General features: G+C 45.1%; 1 protein-coding gene across 4 annotated transcripts; it reads left to right on the top strand.

The window, feature by feature from the left end:
- Positions 1–2557: 2557 nt before the first annotated feature.
- On the top strand, positions 2558–10442 carry rusf1 (RUS family member 1). 4 transcript variants are annotated; one of them, XM_023831701.2, is made up of 15 exons: positions 2558–2626; positions 2871–3024; positions 3331–3408; positions 3535–3649; positions 4079–4124; positions 4214–4246; positions 4321–4426; positions 5128–5229; positions 5486–5556; positions 5664–5848; positions 5936–5993; positions 6855–6919; positions 7023–7169; positions 7240–7305; positions 7814–10442. In XM_023831701.2, exons 2-15 carry the CDS (start codon positions 2881–2883, stop codon positions 7897–7899), a joined length of 1302 nt encoding a protein of 433 aa, XP_023687469.2. In that variant the 5' UTR covers positions 2558–2626; positions 2871–2880; the 3' UTR covers positions 7900–10442. The 4 variants fall into 4 exon arrangements, with proteins under 4 accessions (XP_023687469.2, XP_023687466.2, XP_023687468.2 ...); XM_023831698.2 differs by having other exon boundaries at positions 5921–5993; XM_023831700.2 differs by having other exon boundaries at positions 2570–2596; positions 5921–5993.
- The last annotated feature ends 648 nt before the right edge of the window (positions 10443–11090 follow it).

Genomic DNA, 11090 nt, shown 5'->3' with positions numbered 1-11090 from the left:
TTCCGGCCCGCTTCTCTTACTCACACACTTACTCATAGAATGTTTGTCTTCTTACCTCATCCATGGTGACTGTGTTTCCGAATCTAGTCCTCAGGAACCCACATACAGTCCATGTTTTTGCTCTCTGCAATAATGTGGTCTGTCTGGCAGGGAGCTGGGAGGGAGCAAAAACGTAGACCGTCTGTGGGTCTCTGAGGACTGAGTAGGGAAAATATTCTCTACATAAAAAAAAACAATGGAATATAATACTGACAAATCTCTACCTCCTCTTAACTCCTGCCAAAAATTAGCTTTATAAAACAACCGTGGTCCTTGTCAGTATCAAGCAATGAAAGAAGTGGAAAATCAGGAAATTGACCAACAATGAATGAAGCCAGGGGTGGCCAATCTTATCCGCAAAGGGCCGGTGTGAATGTGGGTTTTTGCTGCAACTCCCTAAGATTACTAATTAGAGGACTGATTGGCTGAAGAGTCCTCACACCTGGGTTTGAACAGCTGACCTACAGGTTATCCAAAAAACCTGCATACACACCAGCCCTTTGCGGATAAGATTGGCCACCCCTGAATGAAGCAATCAATAACTGATACAGCCGTAACGTCACTATTACCGTATATTACTGATATATTTGATGTGTTATCCTATGAGTTCGGTTCCTTAGAATCTCTGATGATTTTTGCAGTGCAAAATAAATACAGGGACTTGTTTTGAAAAATAATTGAATAAGTTGTTCTGTAGGACACTTTGGTACGGCCATCCATACTCCCAGGCCAAGTCAAAGTCTAGGTGGTGTGCAGCTCTGTGGGTTAGGGGACTGTGCCTGAGACTGGAAGGTCATTAGTTTGAATCCCTTGGCCAGCAGAAAGATTACATCATCATCAGGCCCATGAGCAAGACCCTTAACCCTAAAATCTGCAGTAGGGCTGCTGGATAAATAGCCAGGCCTGCGCTCTTACCCACTTGTTTTGCTCTCACTTGTATACACCGATCAGCCTTAACATTGAGACCACCTGCCTAATATGGTGTAGGTCCCCCTTGTGCCACCAAAACAGCCTTGATCCATTGAGGCATGAAGTCTACAAGACCACTGAAAATAACCTGTGGTATCTGGCACCAAGACGTTAGCAGCAGATCCTTTATGTCCTGTAAGTTGAGAGGTGGGGCATCCATGGATCAAACTTGTTTGTCCGGCACATCCCTCAGATGCTCGATCAGATTGAGATCTGGGAAATTTGGAGGCCAAGTCAACACCTTGAACTCATTTCATGTTCCTGAAACCATTCCTGAATAATTTTTGCGTTGTGGCATGCTGCATTATCCTGCTGAAAGAAGCCACTGCCATCCTTGAATACCGTTGCCAAGAAGGGGTGTACTTGGTTTGCAACAATGTTTAGGTAGGTGGTGTGTGCCAAAGTAATATCCAGGTGAATGCCAGGACCCAAGGTTTCCCAGAAGCATCACACTGCTTCTGCTGGTTTGCCTTCTTCCCATAGTGCACCCTGGTGCCATCTCTTCCCCAGGTAAATAAAGCACATAGAGCCCGCCACATGATTTAACAGAAAACATGACTCAGACCAGGCCATCCTCTTACAGTACATTCCTCCACGGTCCAGTTCTGATGCTCACGTGCCCATTGTAGGCGCCTTCCGCAGTGGACAGGGGTCAGCATGGGCGCTCTGACCGGTCTGTGGCTACGCAGCCCCATACACAGCAAGCTGTGATGCACTGTGTGTTCTGACACTTTTCTATCACAGCCAGCATTAACTTTTTCAGCAATTTGTGTAGTAGTTCTCCTGTAGGGCCGGACCAGACAGGCTAGCCTTCACTCCCCATGAGCATCCATGAGCCTTGGGCACCCATGACATAGTTACTGGTTCACTGATTGGCCTTCCTTGGACCACTTTTGGTAGGTACTGACCACCACATACTGGGAGCACCCCACAACATCTGCCGTTTTGGAGATGCTCTGACCAAGTCGTCTAGCTATCACAGTTTGGTCCTTGTCAGAGTTGCTCAGATCCTTACGCTTGCCCATTTTTCCTGCTTCCAACACTTCAGCTTCAAGAACTGTCTATTCACTTGTGCCATTGTAACAAGATTGGTGTGTATGTGTATGTCTCATGGGAGAGAACAAAGGGTTACATGAAAACCAAAGAATAATTATGTACTTTTGCTTATGGTAGTTTATCCAGGAGGGGGAAGCCTGAAGTCCCTCCCCCTGAAGGTGCACTTGAGCTTTGTACCCTGTGCTGACTGGGATAGGCTCCAGACCACCTTATGACCCTGACAAGGAACGAGGACAAGTGTTTAGAATATGAACGTATACTGATTTATACTGCTGCTAATAAAAACTCAACTTTCGTTCACTCGACTATTTTTTCCTTTTTCATATTCCCCCGTTCTTGCATTATGATCATTTATGAAGGCAGCGAGTTTTTTTTTTTTTTTTTTTTTAATAGCGATTAACTCGGGAATGGCTATGGATAGACAGGCTCTGACTGTTCTTTCCTCCAATGACCGTACAGAATTTAATCCCGCCCTTACATTTTCTAGCCAATAGAAAAACGAAACATTATCGCGTTGACGTGGCTGTAAGAGGTAAACACGGAAACGTTTTGGTAGGAACATGTGCGTGTGTAAATAACCAAGTTATTATTTTAAATGATTAACTACAAGTTAGTTATAGCATGTGTTAATGTATCTATTTATTCTCGTAATTGTCGAATGCATTCAGATGTTTAACAGATAAAGCTAATTTTTTGTACTCAATACAGCTAATTAATCGATCCTCATTTAAATTTGATCAGTAAACAAAACGGTCGCTTTATGTAGTTTGATTTACAAATCGATTTCCATGTATGCATAAATGTAGAGTCGAAAGTATGGATCAAAAAAAAGAAACGGCATTAGTGACGGAAAGATACGGCTCTCAGGAAGAGTGGACGTACCGATTAAATAAGGGAGTGCTGAAGAGGGAAAGGCTGGATGCTGGGGGAGCCACCAAGCCATTTCTTGGGTTCTTTAAAGTGAGTCTGTAGCTGTCGACTGAAGTTTCTTTTAATATGTAACTAATTTCCGACACCAGCTAATAACACACTCGAGATCAGCAGAAGCATTAACCAAGCCGTTGTTAAGCTTCTTCGCACTTTGATTAGACTCCAAATTATACTGAGCTGTTAATTCCTTCAGATCTGTTAATCAGTCACCGGAGTGACAGTTAAACATATCGTATATGGGTCTGACACCTGAATGACATAGAACACTTTCCTGTGTAATCTTGGTTTCTAAACAAGGCTGTCCTGATTAACCTTCTGTTTATCTTTGCACTTAAGAGTGTCTTCTTACCACAAGGATATCCAGACAGTGTCAGTGGGGACTACCTGCAATATCAGTTTTGGGATACTATACAGGTAACCCTTAATGCTCATTAATATTCAGGTGCCCAATGCCTGATTTCAGGCTCTTTGAGCGTGTAGGTGTTCATGTGAGGATAATGTGTGTTCTTCCTTGTTTCCTCTCCTCTCTCATGCACACAGGCTTTCTCCAGCTCCCTGTCAGGCACGCTATCCACCCAAGCATCACTAAGGGGTGTTGGTGTAGGCAATCAGGAGGCTACAGTTGCTGCGGCAACTGTTACCTGGTTACTAAGAGGTGTGTTTGGAACTTCTGTCCTGCCTCCTTCTTTCTTTCAGCATACTATCAGCATACTAATAAGATATTCACGTTCACTGTGACTAGTTTGGAGTGTTACAGTGGTAATAAATTATCAGTATTATTGCTTCATTCAGTTTGCACACTTGTTTCATTAATCACCCCTAGGTCCCACACCAATTCAGACAAAAAACATACATTTTTATCGACTGTGTACATTTTACAGAATAACTGCATTTACATTTAAATTGTTGCATAGTTTTTTGGGTTATATGATTGGTTTTAACCATAACAGAAAGTGATATCTGTATGTCTGTTAAACGGTTCCTCTGTGTTCTTTTCATGATGATGGGTCATGTGTTGAGGGGAGCAGTCTGTCACAGGGAAGGTGCCTTTGGTTCTGACTTGTATACCTGCTGGTTCCCTCAGATGGCACCGGGATGCTGGGCAGAATACTGTTTGCGTGGGTCAAAGGGTGAGCACGGCGCCATCAGCCACATCTGCGTGTCTCTTAGTTGCGTGTCATCTTTAACGTGTTACTGCCCTTGTGCTCATCCTTCCCAGGAGCAAACTGGACTGCGATGCCAAGAAATGGAGGTAAGGCTCGGAGAGTGTCCCTGGAAGGGTGCTGGGAAGGTGGGGATTCAGCCATTCCCGATGCCTCTTCTCAGGCTTGTGGCCGACGTTCTCAATGACATCGCCATGTTCATGGAGATTTTGGCGCCCAGCTTCCCAGCATGCTTCACTTTCATCGTCTGCATTGCTGGAATTTTAAAGGTTAAAATGCTATTTATTGAACTACTTTAGTTATATACTATATGCACGGAACTCCTTTAGTTATGTATTATATTTATGGGACTCCTTTAGTTGTAAGTTACAAAACATGTATTGAACTCTAATTATGTGCTTATGTACGGGACCCTTTTAATTATATGCTTTATGTAAGGCACTCCTTTTGTTATGTGCAATATACACAGGAGTACATTGGTTATATGCAGGGATTGACATAACTGGTACGCAAGTACACATTCACCTTTAAAAGCCATTCATGTGGTAATCAATTAATGTAACAGTGCAAATATGTACGTAATTTATTTCCATTAGTGCCGATCTGTCAAGAAATTACCATGCATTTTAACCTCTACACCGCAAATGAAGTACGAATTAGGATATAAAGGTTAAAATGCACAATAATTTCTTGTCATATCGGCGCAAATGCACATAAAAAACGTACGCATCCATGCTGTTACAACAATCGATTGTCACGCGTATCGCTTTTAAAGGTGAATGCGTACTTGCGTACCAGTTATGTCAATCCCTGGTTATATGCTATATATATGGGAGTTCTTCAGTTATATACTGTATTTAAGGGACTTCATTAATTACATATTGTACATAAGGGATTCGATTAGTTATATACTGTATATGTGGGACTTTTATTGTAATACATCTGTGTGTTTTATGTATGTCTCCCTTAGTCCATTGTTGGAGTGGCAGGTGGAGCCACTAGAGCTGCTCTGACCTTACATCAGGCTCGCAGGGACAACATGGCCGACGTATCTGCCAAAGATGGCAGCCAGGTGCTGAAATGCTCCCCAGGCAGATGGTCTGTGCCGAAAGGGATCTCCTCATTGCACTTGTCCTCATGTGCTTCCCGCTGTCAGCGTAGGCTGCTTGTTACTGCTATTCCCTCTCTATAAGTAATAATTTGGGGGCTTAATGCAATTACCTGTAATGTTATCATCTCGTGAAGTGAAAGCCTTCATCCAGTTCATCATTCTCCCTTGTTATTTCTGTTCTAAGCATGTCATCTTTCATGTCTGTGTTCTTTCTTAGGAGACGCTGGTAAATCTGGCTGGACTGCTGGTCAGCTTGGTTCTCATTCCCCTTGTTACCGACAATGCACTGTGAGCGCCTCCTGCTGAAACCTCTCTCTATATACCCATCAGCAGCCCACTGCTACTGATCGCCTTGGTGTTGTCATATTAATAGCACCGTTCTCTCTCTTGTCCAGGTTGACCTTTGTCCTCTTCTTCTCCTTCACGGTCCTGCACCTTCTGGCCAATTACAAGGCAGTCCGGTCCATTGTCATGGAAACCCTGAATGAGGCCCGACTTTCCATTCTGCTGCACCAGTACCTGCATGATGGTCGGATTCTCAGCCCGTCAGAAGCCAATAGCAGAGAGCCGGTCTTCCTTGGTGTGTCTTTTACATGGTTTTACTTTTTTCTTGCTGCCTTATTAAAAATGAATATGTCTTAATATCTCCCAGCTGTTTTCCCCCCAGAGTTCAGAAGGAGAGTCCCCATTAAATTTGGTGTAAAGTTTGGGGACCTTATCACCAGGTATGTCTGTCGGCCTTCTCTTCTCTCTTTTCTTTCCAGCCCAGTGTGTTTCCTGTGTCCCTCTTTCTTTTTCTCTCTGCCTTTTCTGTTTCTCCCTATGTCTCTTTTCACTCTTGCTCATCCTGTTGTCCTTTCCTTTCTTCCTCTATCTTTTCTGTTCAGTGTTTCCTGTTGTCCTTTCCTTTCTTCCTCTGTCTTTTCTCTTCTGTTCAGTGTTTCCTGTTGTCCTTTCCTCTCTTCCTGTCGCTGCTCTCCTGCTCATTCTGTTTCCTTTGTCATTTGCTTTCTTCTATCTTTTCTGTCCTGCTCAGTGTTTCCTGTGTCCCTTTCTTTTTTTTCTTTTTCTGCCTCTTCTCCCCTGCTCCATGTGTTTCCTGTGCCTTTTCTCTCTTCCTGTCTCTTCTCTCCTGTTCAGTTTTCCCTGTGTCCTTTCTTCTCTCCTTTTTGTCTGTTTTCCCTCCTGCCTGTCCTGTTGTCTGTGTCTTTTCCTGCCAAATTCCCTGGACATCCAGCTTGGACATTGCCCCGCCCCCTCAGGGAACGTGTTTAACGACTCGAACAGGCTTTAGCTTGCTAATGTACCTGATGTCCTGCTTTCCGCTGCAGCGTTGGTAACATTCCCAGACCCGTGTCTTAAAAGGAAAAATGAAAGAATGTGATTCACAATCAAAGCTAAACAAACCATTCCCAAACTGGTTTGTGCACATTTTAGGGGAAACGTTAACAAGCACTGTGGTAAACACAGGACAAACTGCATAGCAGCTTTGCCTTTTGTCTGTATTTAACAGTGAAACACTGAGAAACACAGTTGTACAACTGTTGTGTTTTTATAATGTATTTTTTTTTCTCCTTGCTGTGTAGCCCTGATGAGCTTCGTCTTGCTTTGAAAAACAACAGTAAGGCATACCTCATTGGAATGAGAGATGGTTAGTAGAAACCAACTTTTGTTTTGACTGGCTGAGCTGTTTGAGATCAGCACCCAGCCTTTAAAGGTCTGCTCTGTTAACGTGATCCCATAATGCTTTCGAGGTCGTGTGCTAGTGTGCCGGGGCTCAGACACATCAGCAGGCGTGGAAATCAAGGCTGCCAGCCAGGCGTTATGCCTCAGCATGATGCTGTGCCAAATGTGTCCACCAGAGGGAGCTCTAAAGGCACTTTCAGCCACTCAGACACAAAGTAAGTTGTGGAATGTAATTTATTTTAATTTTCAATCATCCCTTTACTCATCACTGTCTCTCCTGTTTAGACCCCTGGGAAATGGTCTCTGAGAGTCACAAAATCATTGACCAGATGTTTCCACTCTTCCTTAATGGTAGGTTCCTCTGTATAGCTCCGTCCAAACAGAATATTGTTTTCAACACTAGATATTGCTTCCCTGAGGATATAGTTTGTCAGCTCATTTTTATCAATTCCTTGCAATAAAGTTCCTGAATCCTCTCTGTGTTGGTGGGGGGGGGATGAGGTGCTGTTCTTTCCCAAAGACCCAAATGCAATACAACTGTTTGACTGAACTGCAGTGACTATTGGGAAAAGGGAAAAGCTGAGGAGGGAGATCAATATGAAAGTGACTGATTAAACCGTACAGTGAAGAGCAGACAGCTAACCAATGGCCCGCAACCTTCTGACGTCCTCTCGTCTCCAGTCACGTGCAGTCTGATTAATGCCCTTCCCCAAAGTGCTCCAGATGAAGGGCATTAAGCTTCCTTAGGTGTGAGTTGGGCATTCGGCAGTCAGTGTCTTTGATTCTACAGCAGACTGGCGTGTCCTGGCAGTCGCTGTTAGCATTAGCCATGTTAGCATGGGGGGCCTCTGTCTTTCAGGCCTGCGGAAGGCCGGCTGGCAGACAGACCGCACGCTCCTCGACTGGGATGAGTGGAGGGTGGTGTGGAGGAAGAAGAGCGATTGAAGACGGGAAAAAACGGGAGGGGTGTTGTGACCTGCGAGCTGAGTCCATGGGACCCCCTTGGTGATGAACACACCTCCCCATCATCAAAGCTCCTCTGGCATCATCTGTCTTCATTCTCGTGATCTGTGTGCCATTTGTTTTGATAAAGGGATAAAAGTATGAAAAGATCCATGTTTTGTTGTATCTTCTCCCCCACCCTGCATTTTTTAAGGGTTTCCCTTGATTTATGGATGTATTCCATCATCTCCAGGTTTCCGTTTATTGGACGTCTTAATCTTAGTTTTGCTTTGGCCGATTTTTCATTCTCTGATATTTGCAGTCCTTGACTGGAGAGTCATTCTTTGCTGTGTGTAAGTCATCCACAAGGTGGCAGCATCTGAAATTGTTAGACTGAGAACCACTGTTGAGTTTGTGACCAGCGTGGATATAATGACACATATGCCATCTTACAAGGGCAAATAAAGTGTAAGCGTTCAGCTCAGGTTCATGTTAGTGTCGCTTACACTGGCATAATTATGTAGCAATAGATGAGATGGAGACGCCAAATCATTTAAGTTCAAGCTTACATTTCATCTGGTGAATTTAAGTATTCAGTTGGTTTTGTATACATTTGGTTTGTATTTGGATTTTTTGCACTTTTTGAGAAAAAATAACCGCCCATTTCACCTTTCAGAAAATTGCTGTCCATATGGTTACTGATAGGAACAATTGATGGATTTGGAATATGCAAACACTCCCTATACCTAGCAGCCCCCTCCACCTAATGCATCACACTCCCTAGGCCTAGCAGCCCCCTCAGCCTAACACATCACACTCCCTAGGCCTAGCAGCCCCCTCAGCCTAACACATCACACTCCCTAGGCCTAGCAGCCCCCTCAGCCTAACACATCACACTCCCTAGGCCTAGCAGCCCCCTCAGCCTAACACATCACACTCCCTAGGCCTAGCAGCCCCCTCAGCCTAACGCATCACACTCCCTAGGCCTAGCTGCCCCTCAGCCTAACGCATCACACTCCCTAGGCCTAGCTGCCCCTCGGCTTAACGCATCACACTCCCTAGGCCTAGCAGCCCCCCTCAGCCTAACACATCACACTTCCTAGGCCTAGCAGCCCCCTCAGCCTAACGCATCACACTCCCTAGGCCTAGCAACCCCCTCCACCTAATGCATCACACTCCCTAGGCCTAGCTGCCCCTTCGGCTTAACGCATCACACTCCCTAGGCCTAGCAGCCCCCTCGGCCTAACACATCACACTCCCTAGGCCTAGCAGCCCCCTCGGCCTAACACATCACACTCCCTAGACCTAGCAGCCCCCTCAGCCTAACATATCACACTCCCTAGGCCTAGCAGCCCCCTCAGCCTAACACATTTCACTCCCTAGGCCTAGCAGCCCCCTCAGCCTAACACATCTCACTCCCTAGGCCTAGCAGCCCCCTCAGCCTAACACATCACACTCCCTAGGGCCTAGCAGCCCCCTCAGCCTAACACATCACACTCCTTAGGCCTAGCAGCCCCCTCAGCCTAACACATCACACTCCCTAGGCCTAGCAGCCCCCTCAGCCTAACACATCTCACTCCCTAGGCCTAGCAGCCCCCTCAGCCTAACACATTTCACTCCCTAGGCCTAGCAGCCCCCTCAGCCTAACACATCTCACTCCCTAGGCCTAGCAGCCCCCTCAGCCTAACACATTACACTCCCTAGGCCTAGCAGCCCCCTCAGCCTAACACATCACACTCCCTAGGGCCTAGCAGCCCCCTCAGCCTAACACATCACACTCCCTAGGCCTAGCAGCCCCCTCAGCCTAACACATCTCACTCCCTAGGGCCTAGCAGCCCCCTCAGCCTAACACATCTCACTCCCTAGGCCTAGCAGCCCCCTCAGCCTAACACATCACACTCCCTAGGCCTAGCAGCCCCCTCAGCCTAACACATCTCACTCCCTAGGCCTAGCAGCCCCCTCAGCCTAACACATCACACTCCCTAGGCCTAGCAGCCGCTTCCGCTTAACATATCACACTCCCTATGCCTAGCATGTCTGTCTTAGGCCTCAAACTACATGTATTATTTATGTATTTGTTATTATTTTTCTGATTCATTGCCAGAGTGTTTATTTCTATAGTTGAATGTAAGTATCAGTTTTGTGTCTAATTTCAGAGACTGAGACTTTTATTGTTAGTCCTGGTTTATTTTGTGCCCTGGTTTGTGGTCTCACTTTAATCCGATCATAGCATGTCCCCGGCTTAGTCAGCCTCTTCCGGCCCGTCTGCAGGCTGCCCCTCGGGTGACCTCTCCCGGTCATGACTGAGCACGTCCCCTATAGACACACATGCCAGCCCGTGGCTGCAGAGAAGTGTCACTGCAAATATTCTATCCCCTGTTGACAGAAAATGTTTTTTTTTATCTTCACCTTTGGAAGTAAGTCAGCAAAATTTCTCATTCCAGAAAGGGTGAAATGAAAAGCTTGTTTTTAGTTTGTTTTTTCCCTTCTTGCATATTGCTGTTTGTGTGAAGCCAACTGTTATTAAAATAAGCATTACAAGCTGCTCCATTTTAATGCTGCGTGCTTATAGCAGCCAGTGGTAGACTCTCAGCAGTCAAAGTATGTATAATTAAAGTATAAGTAATGCTAACAAAGTATCAGGACCAGAACAGTAGTACTATTACCATCCAGTATCCCAGCTTAAACACTTTAAGAATCTAGTGTCTCTTTTAAATGGTGTTTTAAACCTTATCTTGTATATTTGTAGTATACCAGCAAAGGGAGTATAATACTCAATAATAGCAAAATACATCCCTTTGCATGTTTGATCTTGTAGTGGTGCAGCATGTGATTATGCAGTGCTTTTTTGATATTATAAGTGTTATATAACTGTACAAAAATAACTGGATTCTTTATTCTGCATTTGTTCCATTGTAAACAAGCAGCATGGGGCTAGTGAATCACTGGGTAGCATCAATAGATTGGAGATGCGTATTCATGAGGCCTCGTCGCACCGAAGTGCGTTAAATATAGGCGCGTTTGGCGGCCCTGCTAAGTGCCCGGGAAGTTAGCCACTGCACCATTATTCATTTTCATTTCTTTGTTTTTACAGGCATTGGCATGTTTTAAACACAAGTTACATTAATAGCAGTACCTTAATTTACTTAAGGAGTTTGGAACTGGGCCATATCAAGTGTCAGGATAAATTGGTG

Source organism: Paramormyrops kingsleyae, chromosome 22 (assembly GCF_048594095.1).
Source record: "Paramormyrops kingsleyae isolate MSU_618 chromosome 22, PKINGS_0.4, whole genome shotgun sequence".
Lineage (NCBI taxonomy): Eukaryota > Metazoa > Chordata > Actinopteri > Osteoglossiformes > Mormyridae > Paramormyrops > Paramormyrops kingsleyae.
The sequence above is the reverse complement of the archived record's forward strand: the minus strand, read 5'-3'. Positions and strand labels throughout refer to the sequence as shown.

Coding starts and splice junctions, on each gene's coding strand:
- rusf1 (XM_023831698.2), top strand. CDS start 2,881: ATGGATCAAAAAAAAGAAACGGCATTAGTGACGGAAAGATACGGCTCT. Junction 5,994..6,854: donor TTTGGGGACCTTATCACCAG/GTATGTCTGTCG, acceptor CTTGCTGTGTAG/CCCTGATGAGCTTCGTCTTG. Junction 7,170..7,239: donor TTCAGCCACTCAGACACAAA/GTAAGTTGTGGA, acceptor TCTCCTGTTTAG/ACCCCTGGGAAATGGTCTCT.